Below are 20,867 nucleotides of genomic sequence, written 5' to 3'. Positions count from 1 at the left end.
AATTGTAATAATACTTTAGAATAATGTAGTTTTTCTGAAATGCAGCCTTATTGAGTTTAAGAGACTTCTTTGAATTTTTTTTTTTTAAACTTACCAACCCCAAACTTTTGAACGGTAGCCTAGTGTAAGAAGAAAATACAAGAGCATATTTGATGCTGATGGTTTTAAGTGTAGTGAAAGTGTCCAGTCCATTCCATCATGGAGTCCCATATGAGGTGCTCTCCATGGAGCTCTATATCAGGAAAAAAAAAAATATATATATATATATAATTTTGCAAAGCAATAAGTAAATAATTTAGAAAAATGTAAGTGATTTTTACTCACCAGTGGCACACCGTCACTTTTTTTGTCCACGTGAATAAATTTATGTTTGGCATAGTCACGGTCCTTGATACAAGTAAGCATGAACCAGTCACAAACAGCAGTCACCTGGGATAAATTCAGGAACAATATAAAAATACTTGATTCAAAGTCATTTTACTCAAATAGGTGATTAAAAAATAAAATTAAAACAATTAGTGCTTACCAAGCTAAGAAAGGCAAGAGTGGCCCCAAGATTCACAATAGTGGGCACAATATGGAATTTACCAGCCTAAAGAGACAAAACAAAACAGAGTACGCAAATCTGAAGGTTGACTAAGATGGTTATTATATCATGCCTTAGAGACTAGCAGGCAAACCTTCCCAAACACAATCACATCAAAGCGGATTCCAAAGCCCTTTATCAATGTCCGTGTTTCAATGCTTTCATTGTTTTTATAATATTTAGCATATCTGTGGAAAAGTACAAAATTGTTATCCAATAGAAATAAAGATAGCTTTTGATACAAAATGTTACAATCAAAAATCTAAATTTTTAATGTACCGGAAATTGTTGCCAGGGGCAACGTTATTTTCAGGATTTTTGTTGTCCAGTCTGCTGAAAGAATATCTTGGAATGCAGAAGCGTTCTGGGAAGTCCAAGTTACAACTCCAGTCAATGAAAATCCCTATAATACCACCCTTTAACATTAAAACACAATGTCAATTACAAGTAAAATACAAGTTAAAATACAAAGTTAAATACTAAAAATAAATACACTATTGTTCAAAGGTTTAGGGTTGGTTTTTGAATGAAGTCTCTTATGCTTACCAAGACTGCATTTAGGATATATATATACTGTATATATATATATATATATATATATATATATATATATATACACACACACACTGATTTGGTGCTTAAGAAAAAAAATCTATGTTATCAATGGTGCTCAACCGTATTGTAAGGATTCAGGGCGGATCTAATCCGTGGGGAATTTGCATATCATAATTAATAATTGGTAATTAATAGTTATTCATACATGTTTGGATTAGATCAGTCTTACATGTTAATAAATCTCCCGATAAGGGAGGATCTGTCATTTTACCTGCATGCATGTGACTCCTTGAAATTAACCACAAGTTGATTGCAATTAATTACACGGACCACGTTTCACAAAACAGGTAAAATGAATTAGCTCAATTGTCAGGATAATATTTGTGGGATCCACAATATCATCTTACTTTATAGGATTTCAGGAGACGCAATTCTCTGGCCAGAAGAATTGGGTTTCCCCACCTATAAACACAACACATACTCTTTAAGGTATTTTTAATTTTAGTAAGCATGTAGCATAAGACCTTTTGCACTTAAGGGACTTGAAATTGAGCAAAGAGACAGCACATCAATCAAATGAATATATAATTAATTTAATAGAGGCATGACTACTTATGTATTTACTACGGTTACACGGGATATATGTATTTACAAACACATAGACATCAATGAACAATACAATAAGACATCAATGAACGAGAAATGCGTAAAGTTTGGACAATGGATAACTTACACGTGTGAGCGAGTAAGAGAGAGAGGAAAGGGGATGGGGAGAGAGAGAACAGAGAAAATTGGGAGAATTTCATTGGCAGGAAGACATTCACCTCTCCGATTACAACACGAAACATCATCTTAAAACTTCTTAGAAGCTCTATAAAGAGATATACTTGCGCAAGTTTCTTGGTCTCTCTGTATCGCGGCAATCCTGCGCGGCCTTGTCTGGCCGCGTGCGTGAGAGGATTCCTTTGTGTGTGAGGAAGCATCACGTGGGCTGCTTGGCGCGCGTGTTGAACGGAGGTTCACAGTCTTTGGGGTAACATTACCAAAGGAAAATAGTTCGGCTGAGTTCGTTTCACTTCGTAGAACGGGGGGAATCACGAGGAGTTAATGTTCCATCTGTGCATGGCTGGCGAAGAAGCGCGTGCTTCGCTCGGTCCGGCGCGTCACGCGGTCACGTGCGCGTGTTTCTCCTTCAAAGCGAGCGCGCGCTCGTTTAAAGGTCCCTTGTAGATGGATTTGCTGAAGAGATATGTCACGGGGTTTTCTTTTCAATCGTCGATTGGAATTAAACACAGAGACTTATCTACAACTGAAAAACACAAACTAAACTAGAAACAAATAAAAAGGCGAAGAGTTCGCCCGGAGGCGAGACGTTACATTATGACACGAGGACAAGGGAGGAAGAGAGAGTCCAGAGGGAGGCTCAGTCCTCTTTAGAGGAACTGGAGTCCACACCTCTGAGGTGCGAACTGGCCAATGACATTCAACGAAACTTTTGGCGGCCAAATTCTCTTTGTCTTGTCAAAGTTAAACTATGGCGTGTCCGCCTCTTTTATGACCAGTCAGAATTTGTCAGAATCATTCCACAAGATGGTAAAAACATAGAAAACATACATTTTACTGTAATCTTCTGTATCTGACCAAATCAGTTGGAACGAGATAATTAAAACGGTACCAAACAAAACATTTACACATAATTGGAATACGAAGATACATCTTAAAACATAACTATAAACTCAAGAGTTTCACTGATACGCTAGATCATATCTAGACTACCATGGACTGGGAAACACACAGACATACAGGAATATATCGTATACAATTGGTAATGGCTCGTTTTATGAGTGTAATGTAAAAGTCCATCATGTGTGTGTGTTGGTTTGTGTGTGTGTGTGTTAGAGTTCTGTTATCTCTCTTGCAGAAATGGGGGAAGGCATGGAATGTTCAAGCATTTTATGGCTCTGGCCATTCCTGAGAGAGAGAGTGTGTGTGTGTGTGTTGTACACACGTTCTTGCTTGAGGAAAGGGGGAAGTCAACTGACAGTCCATACCTTACAGTCCCCCTTTTCGTCCGATGACGTCCCTTTGTGGACATCATTGGACGACACATCACAATGGGCGGATGGCAGGTGAATCATGACTCATGCAGCAGGTGGTTATTAGGGCTGAGGATTCAGCTCTATGAGGTTCGAAGCTGCCTCTGGCCTGGTCTCTGACTTGGCACCCCCTTTTTGCGGGTTTCGTCCGAAACCTTTCGTGAGCTTGGCTGAAGGTGTTTGTATCTCGTTGAGTCTCCTGTATAGGATGAAGGTCAAGCCCAGTGTCAGGGTGTGTCTGACTACCATAGAGGTACACAGTGCAGTGTCGGCTGCGGTCCAGGCTTGGAAAACCAGGTTAGGTAGTCTGAATGGGTAGTCGAGACACAGCTTGGAGGGCTGTGTGGATAGGAGCAATGTCAATTAGCTGGGATCACCCCCCTTTCGAAAACCACAACTCCCGTTCTGGAGTTAGGGTGAAAGTGTGGTTCCTGGAGAAGGATGGGATTTCCAGTTTAATTTGTACTCTTTGCATGGAAGATGGTACCATGCCAGGTCGTCAAGGTGAAGGATGGCACTTTTCGGTGCTTGGATTCACAGGCTCTAGTGGAGCGAGGTGACACAGGTGTCAGTGTCATTCGGGTCGTAAGTGAGTGCAGCTGTGCGCACAGGAGTGTTAGCGAGCCGCCTGTCACTTACACTCTCTGCTTGGGTCTTGATGCCTTGAGTGCGTGGCTTGGCTTCGGCAGGGCAGCGGGTGTCGCTGATCTGCAGCCCGCAGATTCCGTCAGTGTTGTCTCTGAGGAAAGGCTTGTTAGGGCAGAGATAGTGAATTTCTTTGGTCAATGTGCACACGTACGGGTTCGGAGCTTAGGACGGCTTTGTGTTGCTGTCGTTGCAGTCAACCCCGTCCGGCGTGTGGATCTTGATGTGAATGTTACTTTTCAAAATCTGACCTTGACAATGTTCTTGAGCCGGTAGATTCGGCTTGACTCTATGATGGGCAAGTTCAAGAGAAACCCCCCCCCCCCCCTTCTCTGCTTGTAGTCGACGCAGAGAGGGATGGCACTACCCAGAGAGTAGGAAAGGTGTATTTGTAAAGAGTCAGTTGGCGTGGTGATGGCGGACGCCAGCACGGTTTTCACGAGGCTTAAGGGTATCAGGTGCGGTGGAATTCTACCCACGGCGAGGCTGTCGATGGAGGAGTTCACCCCCTACAGCAGGTTTGTCATCAGGCTGTTACCAGCTGAGTTTGAGCAAAGTCATTCTGGAAGACAGTAAACAGCTGTTTCATGGAGTGAGTGTTGGAGTGCATGGGGTTCAACGCTGTGAGTGTTGAAAGTTACCACAGTTCCCTTCAGTGTCTTGTCGATGGTCTGCAGGCATGCACTCTGTTGTGAGTGCTCTTTTATCTGTGGAATCTCAGTCTGAATTTCGGCTACATGCCGTCCCACGTTGGCGAGGTTTGCTGCATTCATGCTGGACATACAAGTGTTAAACAGAGTTCTGACGGCAGTGCGGCGGTGGTTGTGGCCACCTGGCTCCGCTAGCGTGACAGTCATTTTCTCAAGTTGCTTGAGCATGTGTTCAACCACGGTCTCAGCGTGAGTGCGGGAGTCCTTTGTCCATCGGCACCTACCCAGCTGTATTGTGTTGTTACGCTGGGGTAGTGTGTTCTGTAGGCGTTGTAAGGATCAGGTGGCACATTCACTTTCTGAGTGCGGGTCCGGCAGAAAAGGAGTCCTGGTGCCAGACCTGGTGAGATATCCGAGTGCGGTTGCCCTCTGGTTGGCTGGAGGCACAGCAGCATCCTGGTAAAAGTGAAAGGGAGAGAGAAAGAGAGAAAGGGAGGAAAAATTTCGCCGGTATGCCACTTGCTTCGGTGTCTTGCAAGTGTCTCTGGTGCTGCGGCGTGCAGCGGCATACATTGGCATTACCCCCCTTTTGCACTGTGGCATCACAGGCCGTGGCGCGGTGATGGCATCAGGTGCAGAACGCTGAATGTTGTTTAGTGCACGCAGCATGTGCTTGTTGACGCAGGTTGTCTGGAGCACCGGTTGTCGGTTTGTGCAGACGGCGTCCGTGGGTGGTTGGAGGGGTAATGAGAGGTGGTTTCTCATAGTGTCCATTGTTTTGTCATAGTCTTTGGTAAGCTGAAAGGTTAAGGTCAGGTGAAGCAGGGGCTCTGTGACTATTGTCACACTTGTAGGGAGAGACTAATGCATGACCCTAAAAGTTCAGAACCACGGTTTAACGGGTTCACTAGGTATGTAGCATAAAGCTAGGTGTTTCACGTGTGGCTAGCTAGTGAAGTGTGTCTTGTATCCTTATCTTAGCTGTGGATGTTAGGAGGCCAAGACTTTATGTGGTTCCGAGAGTATGTCCTGTGAAGGTGATAGCCAAGATGAAATAATTGTCTTAAGACGAAATTATTTCTCTGGACTTAACTAGTGGGTCTAGTTCAAAATTAAAATTTAAAAGCGAAAAGAAATAAAAGTGATCAAAATTACGGGAATGATCTTAAGGCGAGAATAATCAGTGGCCTTAGTGACTAAACTTTGGATTTACCTGGGTCAACACTTCATAGTGGGTTACGGCGATTGCGTGTTCCAGACCACACCGTGTGTGCCCCATCGAAGGGTTAGTCACCTGCCGATGAAAATCCCTATTGCTATATGAATTCTTCTCTAGCTACACAGTTTACATGTAGTTAAACTTAAGTTTAATTAACAGGTTATCTGCGAAGTTATCCTCCGACAGTTAGTAAGGACTATGCCTGAACTAGGGAAGGTAAACTTTAGCTAAGAGGAATTGCAAACACGGAAAGTGAATAATTAGAAACCCTAACCGATGTTAAGGAAAGTATTTTAGAATACGTTACATTGTGTGAACACAAGCGGTGATTAAGGGTTCAAGTAAATGATGCTAACTGCTAACTGTAGAAGTTATAATTTAGCTTAGCATAAGCTGGATGGACGCCAGGTTAGGTTAGCGTAGCGTGAGCTAGCTGGATGCTAGGTTAGGTTAGCGTAGCGTGAGCTAGCTGGATGCTAGGTTAGTTTAGCTTAGCGTAAGCTGGAGGGGTGCTAGGTTAACGTAGCCACCTAGGCTGGTTTGTTTACAAAGTGACATCACAAGTTAGCACTTCCTGTGACAAGTCGGTGTCATGGGAACCATAGCATGTCAGACAATTCAACAGTCCCTAACGAATGTATGTACATTTTTCATGAATTATGCATGTTTAAACGGGTTAACAGGATGCACCTATATTTTAAGTCTTTCTAGGACTCGGTGTTACATTAAGTAAAATGCAGATGTGTTTTGGCATTAGCTAATTTTACTCATGGAACTCTTCTCTGTATCTTACGCAACTTATTCTATTTGTTTACAGAGTAAGGTAATAGATTTGCTGTAAGTCAAAGCTTGTCTAAGCATATATAGTTACGTCCCTCTCGTGCACGAATGCTGACTTTTCAGCGAGTAAACAGTTTTGATCGCTAGGTAGCTCTCGGCTTGTAGATGCAGCTAAAATTTAGGTGAATTACATCAATCTAACAATAATTTGTAAGGCCTTTACAGTTGTAGACAGGGGAGCGTCACCCAGGTCTACCTAGATATAACTCTGTCCTGAGCTTTCTTTGTTAGACACAGGTTTAGTCATACTACAATTTGGATTTCTTTTAAGCAAAGCAGAATAGATATCGGTACAGTTTACAAGCTGCTGAGATGAGGTTTCTTTGTCGAACAGACTTACGCTTTACTGCTGAACATGCTACTTTTAGTTGGAAATCTAAGGCTTTTTACTTAAAGTAGAGATGTCAATTCCAGCTATCGTTTTATCTGCATGTGGACAAGCCAGCGATCAAAATGCGTATCGCACGTTGTGTTCTGGTTGGATCGCAACGATCAAAAGCACGCCTGTAGGTTAACGGTAGTTTAAAACTGTGGTGGTTTTCCTACACCCTGGCGTTAAGGTGACGTAAGCCCTATTTGGAGCGAGTGTTTCTTGTAACCCTTCATTGTCATAGAAAGTAATGTTTAGCAGTGTCATTTCAACCAGCATGTAGCAAATGCTTGGTTCGAAGGAGTCGTGCGTAGTCTATTGGCAGGTGCGGTGTACACGTCTATTCGAGATTTTCTTTAAATCAGTAAAGTTCTAATTTTTCCTATTGCAGAGTCTTGTGTCTCTTTGAGCACACATTTTCGTCTATTCTTAAAAGTTCTATGTCCTTATGCTGATCAGGGACCCTTTTAGAAGAGTCTTGCACTGTGTTTGTGCAGTTCAAAGTCAGTGGGGTATTAGGAAGTCTTTGTGAGGAGGCCTTCTGCATTAGGTCACGCATCGTTGAGTGGGCATTGCGTGGTATTTGGCGAGCTGGAAGGTGCAGGGTCGCGAACTTGAACCTTGACTTGGTGAAAGCTTCTTTTAGCTTGTTAAGTCTTTTGGGAGCCATGCCGTGGTTAGTGGCAGGCCTCTCCCGGAAAGGCTTTTGAGTCTCTTTAAGTTCAGTCTCTGCTCTTTGCAAGGGGCTTCACTTTTGTCGGAGTTTCTCGTCGAGTTCCTCTCTGGTTCTTTTCTCTGACTGCTCTCTTCGGTCTATTGTGCAGATGAAGATCAGACAGGGCAGTTTGAAGTCTTTCCACTTCCATCTTGTAGCTAGGGGTCGTTGTCATCCTCGGCTTGCATCCTTAGCGTTGCAACTTCGTGCTCCAGGGCGATGCGGCTCCTTTCGTGGAGACGTCCTTGTGTGATGAGCTGGCAAGTGAGGTTGACGTGTCTGACCGGTCTTTGTCGTGGGAGCTTTGGCTTGGTTTGTGCGCCGTCAGCTTGTCCACGTCTGCGAGGCTCTGAGTCACTAGCGTCCTCGGGCAGGAAGTTAGCCGTCATGGCCGTCAGCCATGTGTCGAGGTTGTCCCAGAGGGTTGTGGGACTGTAGGACCGGAACATACTGGCTTCACTGTGGGCGAGAGGAACACAACACACGCAGAGAGACCAGTGCAATTTCGTTCTACGTTTAACGAGCTATAATACGGGCTATGCCGTGTATGAAAATTTTGGTTAACTGATGCAGACAGTTAAATCATTCGGTGGGACAATTTAGGTAGGTCAGTATGGGCCTGAATAAAATTTAACAGGGCGGTAGCTTAGGGGTCACATGTTGATGCTAACGGCTTGGTTTGTCAAACTATTATTCAGCGTTCCTTGTTGTCTCAGATAGGTTCTGTCTTCTAGGTGAACTGAAAGGAACAGAGCACAACAGAAAAGAGCAGTGGCAAGATAGCAAAGTTTGAAGTAACATGCAACCATCAAAGATGGAAAGGTCTGTAATGAAATGGCGTCAATAGTACACAGGAAGTATTACAAGGGAAGAGGAGGCCTAAGCCTGCGGTTTGTGGCTCGGAGAGAAGGGAGCCAAACGCTTCAATGACCGGGGGAATTCATAGATTCTGTGGCCAATACTAAGTGGATGGGTTTAATACCTTTTTCTAGTTTGCCTGGGGTGAAATGAGGTCATTCGGGTTGGAGTCAGCATTGTGGTTGGTCTTCCTGTCATCCCCAAACACTTGACAGCAGTGTCCCGGGCCCCTCCGTATATCTGTACCGATGTGCGCCCTCTCACGCAACCGGCAGTGCCAAATTGGTAATGTGTTGCGGGCCGCACCAACGGAGAGATACGGGAAAGTCCGAGACTCGCGCTCAGTCAGCGCTGGTGACGCAGGTCAGACGAACCCGCTTGCTGGACCCCAAGCAGAGATGACTGTCAAATCACCACAGCACGAGAGAAATTTCTACCTACAAACACAAAACAGGATGAAGGACAAGTGAACCTCAACGTGAATTAAAGCTCTCTTTATCTCAATCAAATTGAGTGTCTATTTTTGTAGAAAAAAAAATCGAAGGCAACGGCTTTACTAAAATTATGGTACAAACAAAAAGGAAATTATGACGATGTTAATTATCAGAACAACCTAGCCTCCATTCAGAGAAGAGATTAAGTGCAGCAGGAAGAGCACAGGAGGAAGCAAGCTGCAGTGGCGTGTTTGGGCCACTAAGGGTTTGGGCCACTTCCTCCTAGTGGTCAATCTGGCTGACAGAGACCTTGATTTAAATTGCATTCAAACTGGTTTAACTACAATTCAAATCAAGCATATGCATAGATGTTAAGTAACTTCTAGAAAGTAAGGATACAGTTGTCATAACGTATCGAATCAAAATTACTAAAGATAATTTGAAAAAGGAAATATAGAAATAAAGCCATAAAACCATTCCCGACAGGAACGGAGACTTCATTCAAATTAATTTGAAATTTGTTTCAAATTAATTTGAATGAAGTCTCCGTTCCTGTCGGGAATGGTTTTATAACCATTATAAGTCTCCGTTCCTGTCGGGAATGGTTTTCAAATTTGAATAAGTGTAGGAAATTGAAGGTTGGCATTATATTTGATGATGATCACGACTATGATAATAACAAAAATAAAGCCAGCTGGGAGAAAGCCACTTCAGAACAGAATGATGTTAGGAACTAAGTGATGAGCTGACTTAGCAGGGGAAGGCCCAAAAGGGGGGGGAAACTAATTAGGAAAACTAACTTTTTCCTAAGTAGTCATCAGAAACTGCTAATACCTACTTTTGAATTTTAAATTCAAACGTGGTTTGAACTAAATTCAAAATAAATGTACACAGTCAGTAGTGAAATCATGTTATTAAAACTGGAACTTGCACATGCATTGAAAGTTAGAAACACAATTTCAGGAATTCACTGGAACAATCTGAAATGGTGCTGAGAGAAAATTATTTAGGAAAGGATGACCTTGTTACCATTGTCCACACGATGGCGACATCTCGCTCATGGAGGGTAAAGTCAGGACGTGGAGGCAGTCTGATACTGGGAAACTCAAGGGCGCGCCCTAGCGTTTGGCAGTAGCATTGCAACCCGCCTGCTTTCACATGTGACTGTCTCAGAGGACGTGCAAAGAATTACACGCCTCAATTGCTGCATAAATCAGAAATAGTGCGGAATTTAAATCTCGACGGATTTCTTTCCGGTTCTATATTTCACAAAACGGCGTGGCAGGATTTTTCCTACACACACACATAGGGACAACAGGAATTACACGTCTGTCGTTCGGATACAAATACATTTATCAAATAGCATTTTATGATTTAAAATGTTTTTAGGTTTTGGATTTTTCGATGCTATATTTCACACAACGGCGTGTGGCAGGATTTCTTTGCTGCACTACACGTAAATTGTGGACAACAGGAATTAGGCATCTGTTTTTCGGATCCAAATAACATTTATCAAATAGCATTTATGATGAAAAATGTTTTCAGTGTTGGATTTTTTTTTTCGGTGCTATGTTTTACAAGCACATCTAGCAGGATTCGTCGCTGCGTTGTGCGAGAGAAAACAGGAATTATTCATCTGTTTTTCGACTCCCATAACATATTTCAAATAGCACCTATGATTAAATATGCTTTAGGTTTTTACAATTGAGTAGCTACGTCAATGTTTTAACCAGGAGTTTATCGTTAATCTAACGATTATAAAATAAGGCCTTTTTAAGAATAGTGAAAGAGCATCGATTCACTAAATCTTGTCTTCACCCTGACAGAAGAACATCGTTCGGACAGGGGAGTTTAACATTAAAAATGTCGTCGTTCAAAAGAGGTTTCTTCGTCTTTTGTGGGACAAATTTAATACTATGAACTGCAGTTTACTTTTAGTTATTAACAATGGCAAACGGAATGTCAGACATTATTTTGCAGCGGTGAGTTCGCATTGCGTTCGCTCACTCGAGGCGCACGTACAATATTAAATCACAATATAGACATAGATTGAAAACTGATTTTGCTCATAAAACAAGTTTAAAATGTGCCCGCATTCTCCACCATTTTAATGTAAGGATTCAGGGCGGATCTAATCCGTGGGGAATTTGCATATCATAATTAATAATTGGTAATTAATAATTATTCATACATGTTTGGATTAGATCAGTCTTACATGTTAATAAATCTCCCGATAAGGGAGGATCTGTCATTTTACCTGCATGCATGTGACTCCTTGAAATTAACCACAAGTTGATTGCAATTAATTACACGGACCACGTTTCACAAAACAGGTAAAATGAATTAGCTCAATTGTCAGGATAATATTTGTGGGATCCACAATATCATCTTACTTTATAGGATTTCAGGAGACGCAATTCTCTGGCCAGAAGAATTGGGTTTCCCGCCCTATAAACACAACACATACTCTTTAAGGTATTTTTAATTTTAGTAAGCATGTAGCATAAGACCTTTTGCACTTAAGGGACTTGAAATTGAGCAAAGAGACAGCACATCAATCAAATGAATATATAATTAATTTAATAGAGGCATGACTACTTATGTATTTACTACGGTTACACGGGATATATGTATTTACAAACACATAGACATCAATGAACAATACAATAAGACATCAATGAACGAGAAATGCGAAACGAAAAACGAAACGAAAAGTTTGGACAATGGATAACTTACACGCGTGAGCGAGTAAGAGAGAGAGAAAAGGGGATGGGGAGAGAGAGAACAGAGAAAATTGGGAGAATTTCATTGGCAGGAAGACATTCACCTCTCCGATTACAACACGAAACATCATCTTAAAACTTCTTAGAAGCTCTATAAAGAGATATACTTGCGCAAGTTTCTTGGTCTCTCTGTATCGCGGCAATCCTGCGCGGCCTTGTCTGGCCGCGTGCGTGAGAGGATTCCTTTGTGTGTGAGGAAGCATCACGTGGGCTGCTTGGCGCGCGTGTTGAACGGAGGTTCACAGTCTTTGGGGTAACATTACCAAAGGAAAATAGTTCGGCTGAGTTCGTTTCACTTTGTAGAACGGGGGGAATCACGAGGAGTTAATGTTCCATCTGTGCATGGCTGGCGAAGAAGCGCGTGCTTCGCTCGGTCCGGCGCGTCACGCGGTCACGTGCGCGTGTTTCTCCTTCAAAGCGAGCGCGCGCTCGTTTAAAGGTCCCTTGTAGATGGATTTGCTGAAGAGATATGTCACGGGGTTTTCTTTTCAATCGTCGATTGGAATTAAACACAGAGACTTATCTACAACTGAAAAACACAAACTAAACTAGAAACAAATAAAAAGGCGAAGAGTTCGCCCGGAGGCGAGACGTTACATTATGACACGAGGACAAGGGAGGAAGAGAGAGTCCAGAGGGAGGCTCAGTCCTCTTTAGAGGAACTGGAGTCCACGCCTCTGAGGTGCGAACTGGCCAATGACATTCAACGAAACTTTTGGCGGCCAAATTCTCTTTGTCTTGTCAAAGTTAAACTATGGCCGTGTCCGCCTCTTTTATGACCAGTCAGAATTTGTCAGAATCATTCCACAAGATGGTAAAAACATAGAAAACATACATTTTACTGTAATCTTCTGTATCTGACCAAATCAGTTGGAACGAGATAATTAAAACGGTACCAAACAAAACATTTACACATAATTGGAATACGAAGATACATCTTAAAACATAACTATAAACTCAAGAGTTTCACTGATACGCTAGATCATATCTAGACTACCATGGACTGGGAAACACACAGACATACAGGAATATATCGTATACAATTGGTAATGGCTCGTTTTATGAGTGTAATGTAAAAGTCCATCATGTGTGTGTGTTGGTTTGTGTGTGTGTGTGTTAGAGTTCTGTTATCTCTCTTGCAGAAATGGGGGAAGGCATGGAATGTTCAAGCATTTTATGGCTCTGGCCATTCCTGAGAGAGAGAGTGTGTGTGTGTGTGTTGTACACACGTTCTTGCTTGAGGAAAGGGGGAAGTCAACTGACAGTCCATACCTTACAGTATAAACCATTATAAAAAAAAAAAATCAAGATTCTTTGTTGAGTAGAAAGAAATACAAACTTCTGTTTCATGAAACTATAGATGGCTTATAGGTCCTTAACCAGGGGTGCAGGGGGTTCACCACATTTGAATAAGTAAGTGATAAAGTACATCCAGCCGGTTATCACAGAATAAACCCCGACAGGGTGATCAGGACTCCAGCTTGCTGCTCAACCTTCTAATAGTTGTCGGCAGCAGCATAGCAAGGGGGTATTCCAGAAAGCAAGGTTATCCCATCAAACATGCACTAAACTCTTGGTTGATTAACCCAATCCTTGCTTACTCAAAAGTATTCTGGTTCCAAAAACGCATCCGGGAGTAAGTAACCCAGAATTATGTTCACGGTTAACATACAAGTCATTCTCAACAGAGCGACGAATCGATGAGTCACCACGGAATGATGGAAACGACGCTAAGAAAAGCACGCCACACTACTACTTTTAATGTCGATTTACATACTTGGTGAATATCGCCCCTATTTAGAACTATATTGTTTGTTTGATGCTAATTATACAATACATAGAAAGACTGATTAAACTAAATAAGTGTGTGCTTGCAAAGATAACATGGCTGTAAAAGTTTATTTTTTATGTTTAGTCATTTTGCTTCTACATTGCTTGAAAGGTAAGATATATCATAAATGTTTTTTATTATAGAAATACATTATAACATAGAAAACGTCCAGTTGGAAAAATAAAAAAAAACGTCTGAATGTAGATCAACGATGTGTGAGATGTTAAAATACAGGTCCTTCTCAAAAAATCAGCATATTGTGATAAAGTTCATTATTTTCCATAATGTAATGATAAAAATTAAACGTTCATATATTTTAGATTCATTGCACACCAACTGAAATATTTCAGGTCTTTTATTGCTTTAATACTGATGATTTTGGCATACAGCTCATGAAAACCCAAAATTCCTGTCTCAAAAAATTAGCATATTTCATCCGACCAATAAAAGAAGTGTTTTTAATACAACAAAAAAAGTCAACCTTCAAATAATTATGTTCAGTTATGCACTCAATACTTGGTCGGGAATCCTTTTGCAGAAATGACTGCTTCAATGCGGCGTGGCATGGAGGCAATCAGCCTGTGGCACTGCTGAGGTGTTATGGAGGCCCAGGATGCTTCGATAGTGGCCTTAAGCTCATCCAGAGTGTTGGGTCTTGCGTCTCTCAACTTTCTCTTCACAATATCCCACAGATTCTCTATGGGGTTCAGGTCAGGAGAGCTGGCAGGCCAATTGAGCACAGTAATACCATGGTCAGTAAACCATTTACCAGTGGTTTTGGCACTGTGAGCAGGTGCCAGGTCGTGCTGAAAAATGAAATCTTCATCTCCATAAAGCTTTTCAGCAGATGGAAGCATGAAGTTCTCCAAAATCTCCTGATAGCTAGCTGCATTGACCCTGCCCTTGATAAAACACAGTGCACCAACATCAGCAGCTGACATGGCACCCCAGACCATCACTGACTGTGGATACTTGACACTGGACTTCAGGCATTTTGGCATTTCCTTCTCCCCAGTCTTCCTCCAGACTCTGGCACCTTGATTTCCGAATGACATGCAAAACTGAGCAACAGTCCAGTGCTGCTTCTCTGTAGCCCAGGTCAGGCGCTTCTGCCGCTGTTTCTGGTTCAAAAGTGGCTTGACCTGGGGAATGCGGCACCTGTAGCCCATTTCCTGCACACGCCTGTGCAGGGTGGCTCTGGATGTTTCTACTCCAGACTCAGTCCACTGCTTCCGCAGGTCCCCCAAGGTCTGGAATCAGTCCTTCTCCACAATCTTCCTCAGGGTCCGGTCACCTCTTCTCGTTGTGCAGCGTTTTTTGCCACACTTTTTCCTTCCCACAGACTTCCCACTGAGGTGCCTTGATACAGCACTCTGGGAACAGCCTATTTGTTCAGAAATTTCTTTCTGTCTTACCCTCTTGCTTAAAGGTTTCATTGATGGCCTTCTGGACAGCAGTCAGGTCGGCAGTCTTACCCATGATTGCGGTTTTGAGTAATGAAACAGGCTGGGAGTTTCTAAAAGCCTCAGGAATCTTTTGCAGGTGTTAAGAGTTAATTAGTTGATTCAGATGATTAGGTTAATAGCTCGTTTAGAGACCCTTTTCATGATATGCTAATTTTTTGAGACAGGAATTTGGGGTTTTCATGAGCTGTATGCCAAAATCATCAGTATTAAAACAATAAAAGACCTGAAATATTTCAGTTGGTGTGCAATGAATCGAAAATATATGAAAGTTAAATTTTTATCATTACATTATGGAAAATAATTAACTTTATCACAATATGCTAATTTTTTGAGAAGGACCTGTATATATTATACTAAAAAAATAAACATTACCTTGTTTTAATAGTGCTTTAGCTATTTATAATATTGTGCGCAATCTGTTACGCCCACTGGAGCCTCAGTTGCTATGGCAACTTGCATACCATGAAAGTTACCTTCGTTTTTGGAACCGAAAGTTGAGGTTATCCGCTTACTTGCCCTTAAACATACCCGGCTATGTCACATAACCTGCTTTCTGGAATACCCCTTGATCTATTCTGTCAAAGACCAAACAATTCAACATTTCCATATTACCATGCCAAACAGTCTGAGAGTTGTCATGACAGAACAGCATTTATTTGAAATAGAAATCGTTTGTAACATGTCTTTACTGTCACAATTTAATGTATCCTTGCTGAATAAAAGCATCCATTATGTTGTATTAAAAAAAAAATTGTTCTGACCCTAAACTTTTAAACAGTAGTGTATAAGTAATACAGATATACAGTTGTAATCAAAATTATTCAACCCCCATTGCAAATCAGGTTTATTGGCAAAATTTACAGACTTTCAGCTATTTGCAATGAACAAATTAAACAAAATAAATTGAAATAGCTCAACACAACAAATGTTTCGGGGTTTCCCCAAATTCAACTGAAAATGCAAATTTTAAAGACTTCTGCAGTCTCAAAATTATTTAACCCCTTCATGGCAAGCATCTTTAGTACTCAGTAGAACACCCTTTTGCTGTTATGACCTGCTGCAAACGAGATATATAACCAGACACCAGCTTCTGGCAGCGTTTTTGAGGAATCTTAGCCCATTCATCATGAGCAATGGCCTCCAGTTCAGTAATATTCTTGGGTCTGCGTGCTGCAAGGGGTTCAAGGCAGGTGACTGTGATGGCGACTGTAGAATCTTCCAGGACTTCTTCTGCAACCAAGCCTTGGTGGAATTTGAGGTATACTTGGGATCATTTTTCTGTTGGAAGGTCCAATGATGCCCAAGCTTCAGCTTCCTCAATGATGGCAAACGTTTTCTCCTAGGATTTCCTGATACTTCAATGAATACATCTTGCCTTCCACACACTGCAGGTTTCCAGTTCCAGAGGATGCAAATCAGCCCCTAACGCATCACCGAGCCACCACCATGGTAGACTGTAGACAGAGTGCTCTTTTCAGCATATACTTCATTCTTCTTTCTCCAGACATACCACTGATCCATAGGGCAGAAAAGTTCCAATTTGTTTCATCGCTCCACAGTACAGAATCCCCAAACTTCTCTGGCTTATATATATGATTTTGAGCAAATTGGAACCAACTTTTCTTGTGCTTTTGGGTCAGTAGTGGTGTACGTCTTGGAGTTCTGGCATGGAAACCGCATGAGTTTAGTACGCGCCTTACTGTCCAAGCTGGAACCTCAGTGCCTGTTGCTATCAAGTCTTACTGCGGATCTTTTGCAGTCATTCAAGGGTTTTCCTGAATCTGCCTTCTCATAAATCTCATGGCAACTATTCTTTTTCTGCCCCGTCCAGGCAGTGTAACCACTGTTCCTTTAAAGTTCACCCAAAAATGAAAAGTCATTAATTACTCACCCCCATGCTGTACCAACCCCGTAAGACCTTCGTTCATCTTCGGAACACAAATGAAGATATTTTTTATTAAATCTGAGAGGTGGATCACTGCTACATAGGCTTCCTAAGGGAATGACACTATAAGGGAATGGCTCAACTATAAGTTTATCAAGCGACGAAAATACTTTTTGTGCGGAAAAAAACAAAAATAACGACTTTATTCGACTATTCCATTGCTTCCTTGTGGGCCTGAGATGAGAGTTCAAGAGATTTCCAGGACGCATGCGCGAGAACTGACCTTCTTCTTCTACTACACAGCGCGCGTCTTACAAGCAGAGGAAGACGCGCGCTGTACATAGTAGTAGAAGAAGAAGGTCAGTTCTCGCGCATGAGTCCTGGAAATCTCTTGAACCCTCGTCTCAGGCCAACAAGGAAGCAATGGAATAGTCGAATAAAGTCGTTATTTTTGTTGTTTTTTTCCGCATAAAAAGTATTCTCGTCGCTTGATAAACTTATAGTTGAGCCACTGTAGGCACATGGAATATTTAAACATTTTCTTTAATGACTTTCTGGGCCGTCAAGTGTCATTCCCTTAGGAAGCCTATGTAGCAGTGATCCAGCTCTCAGATTTAATCAAAAATATCTTAATTTGTGTTCCGAAGATGAACGAAGGTCTTACGGGGTTGGTACAGCATGGGGGTGAGTAATTAATGACTTAATTTTCATTTTTGTGTGAACTAACCCTTTAACTTTAAACTTGTGACCTATGCTTCCAACGGTGTCTCTAGGAACATTTAGTGCCTTGGCTATCTTTTTGTATCCTGATCCTTGTTTGTGAAGGCTGATGATATATTCTCTTAACTATTTGGACCATTCTTTTGACTTCTAACATGCAGACAAACGTGACACTCAACAAACCTAGCTAGATCAGGCATTTCATGTGTTCTAGCTCAAGAACACCTGGTGCTACTAATGAAGCCCGTGATTAGTTTGCATTAGGTGTGCTCGAGACAACACCTGTATTGCATATTTGCGCTGTTGTGAGGAATTCTATTCAGGGGGTTGAATAATTTTTAGACTGCAGAAGCCATTAAAAGTTGCATTTTCAGTTGAATTTGGGGAAACCACTTGAAACATTTGTTGTGTTGAGCTATTTCAATTACTTTTGTTTACAGACTTAATTGCCAATAAACCTGATTTGCAATAGGGGTTGAATAATTTTGATAACAACTGAATAGCATTATTGAAGATACAGACTTTAAGAGCAATGACGCTGAAGTCTTCTCCTGCCTCGGTTACAATGTCCCCCAGACGGAAAATAGGACAGTGTGGGTCTGTTTTACGATTAAACGTGCAGTTTTTTAAGTATGTGGAGTTGATGTGATGCAGAATGTTTCGCCTAGAAATAACACAAAACATGACATTGAAAGGATCAAATTCACATAGCTCAAATTTGAATTTAACCAACCAACCAGTCATCATTGAAGACCTTAGATTTAAATGATTATCATAATGTTACCATGTTGTTTCTGTTCATCTATGAGTAAAGTGCATGACCTACAAATGAATGAACTTACTTTCTGAAACTGAACTTTGGATATTGTATGTTGTTTTTGATGAGCACTGTGAAGTCCTCCGCTGCACTTAGAAGAGCAGGTCTGTACGATCACAAACTATATTAATATTCCCAGTTTCAATTGTGCAAATGGCATCAAACTTGTTCACTTTTACTAAAGAAACTCACTTTGGAATGATGGTATCATTTTCAAGTGGACACCATGACATCACCTCACAGGTTTTGATTGTATCTGAGTATTGTACACATCGGCCAGTCTGAACACCTGTGAGGAGGATCATAGAGATTGCTTTGTGGCATTGATTTGCGTCTCACATCTCTAATATTGTGCAGCGTTATGCAGAACATGAAAACTCACCATTGCCACGGATTTCATTGAATCCCTCTTTACAATCACTGTCTGATTTACAATTAGTGAATTCACTTGGAATCTGTAAAAAGGAATCATTCATAATGCAACGTGCAACGGTCCCTTCATGTGTGAGAATGGACATATGCAAATCTGTTTTATCGTACCTCAGGACAGCTGCTCTGGGTCTGGCCAGGAGTGACAATCATATTTGTTAACAGAAAGAAAGAGTTTTCTCCCTACAAAACAAATAAAAATAAAAAGATTGCTTGAATTTGGAATTAAGGTCTACAAAATGCATACGTCTGTTGGACAAACAAATGAACTCTGTATTTTTACAGAGAAACCACTGCATTTCCTCTGCAATGGGTTTCTGTCAAACAAATTAGATACCTGGGGTGGGATGACATATTCAGATACGTCCCAAACATGAACTCCCTCAATGGATGAATTGGTCAAAATGTTTCCTTTCACCTTGGTGCTGACTGAGCTGATCACTGAGTCTTGGTCCTGGTAAGCGCGCTGATACCAGCAGACATATCTTTAAAAAGTATACAGATATGGAGTTACCCTGAACAGCCAAGACTGCATTGAATTTCAAGGAGAACATGACACGCTTAAATGTGTAAGTAATATACAGTCCTATGCGAAAACCTTAGGCATGTTAGTATTTTCACCCCAAGAAAATGGTTTTGTTTTATACATTTTTCTGTAGTGTGTCTGTAGGAAATATCAGTTTACATTTCCAAACATTCCTTTTGCCATTAATTGTAATAATCCAGTAAGATTTTTGTATGCACAAGGAGTCTGACAACAGCCGGTGCTCCACACGAAGATCTGATCTCACTATCATCATGTCTGTCTGTGATCACATGAAAAAACAAAAACTATGCGCATGTCTACCTAGGACAAAAACTGTTTTAAACATAAAGGGTGGTCACACCAAATATTGATTTGATGTAGTTAATAGATAAATAAAATCTGTTTATGACATTATTTTTGAAAGCATCCTCACTTTACAGCATTTTTACACAAGTGTGATCACAGACAGACTTGATGGTGAGATCAGATCTCCATGTGGAGTACCGGCTGTTGTCAGACTCCTTCTGCATACAAAAATCTCACTGGATTATTACAATTATTGGCAAAATGAATGTTTGGAAATGTATACTGATATTTGCTACTGAAACACTACAGCAAAAAATACAAATAACTGGCTTAAAATACTAACGTGTCTAAGACTTTTGCACAGTACTGTACAACAATAGGCTTGTCAAGCTCTAATTCAGGGGCATCCAAACTTGCTCCTGGAGGTAAAAGTGTTAGAGCTGGTTGGAGCTAAACTCTGCATGAGCAGGGATGGACACCCCGTTCGAATTAAATCAAATTACATTCTTATTCACAGTGACTTAAATTAAATGAATACAAGTAGATGTAATCAATATTTCTTTTGAAGTGCAATAAGGCTATGAATTATCTAACAATATACTCACATGGCGACATAGGCGATGATCAATAACTCTATCAGTCTGAAGAGGACTCCTATTCTTTTGCTCCTAATAACCAGCGTTACAGGTGTTTGATATTCAAAAAGACAACAGCCGCACTTAGAGCCCATTGCTGAAGAAATGTCCACTATGAAACAACAGTACTTGATGTAAGGTCAGAACACTATGCGTTTTCCTGTAGCCTGATATCTACTACACTTCTCAATAGAATTTACACATGCTTTGAATGTAATTTCTTATCATACAGGAATAATGAATGTGTTAAGATAAGCACGGCTAGCCATCTGCAAGTATTTGGTTAAACAGTACCAGTAGCATTTGCACTCGGCACATTTGCAACTTAATGTCTATAACCGTGCAAAACCCATGAAAATCAAGTGGTTGAATCCTCTCAGCAATGACCAACAGCTCCTGAACACCTTATATGCTATAATTATAACAGAAAATGCACTTAAATGTGTCTTCACTGTAGTACATCTTAGTACTTGACAGCTCATTTAGTATGACCGATAAATA

The 20,867-nt window shown here is 41.2% G+C and overlaps 1 protein-coding gene across 1 annotated transcript; it reads right to left on the bottom strand.

The window, feature by feature from the left end:
* Positions 1 to 95: 95 nt before the first annotated feature.
* On the bottom strand, positions 96 to 20,837 carry p2rx4b (purinergic receptor P2X, ligand-gated ion channel, 4b). Its single transcript, XM_056237453.1, has 12 exons — positions 20,337 to 20,837; positions 19,237 to 19,384; positions 19,011 to 19,082; positions 18,853 to 18,925; positions 18,663 to 18,759; positions 18,496 to 18,576; positions 18,176 to 18,317; positions 866 to 1,002; positions 681 to 774; positions 527 to 592; positions 325 to 429; positions 96 to 232 (listed from the first exon to the last, which is right to left on the bottom strand). Exons 1-12 carry the CDS (start codon positions 20,459 to 20,461, stop codon positions 197 to 199), a joined length of 1,176 nt encoding a protein of 391 aa, XP_056093428.1. The 5' UTR covers positions 20,462 to 20,837; the 3' UTR covers positions 96 to 196.
* Between the last annotated feature and the right edge of the window lie 30 nt (positions 20,838 to 20,867).

This window comes from Rhinichthys klamathensis, unplaced genomic scaffold (genome assembly GCF_029890125.1).
Source record: "Rhinichthys klamathensis goyatoka isolate OS25496 unplaced genomic scaffold, OSU_Roscu_1.1 h1tg000487l_1, whole genome shotgun sequence".
In the NCBI taxonomy this organism is placed as follows: Eukaryota; Metazoa; Chordata; class Actinopteri; order Cypriniformes; family Leuciscidae; genus Rhinichthys; species Rhinichthys klamathensis.
Note: the sequence above shows the minus strand (reverse complement) of the source record. Positions and strands in the feature narration are given on the sequence as shown.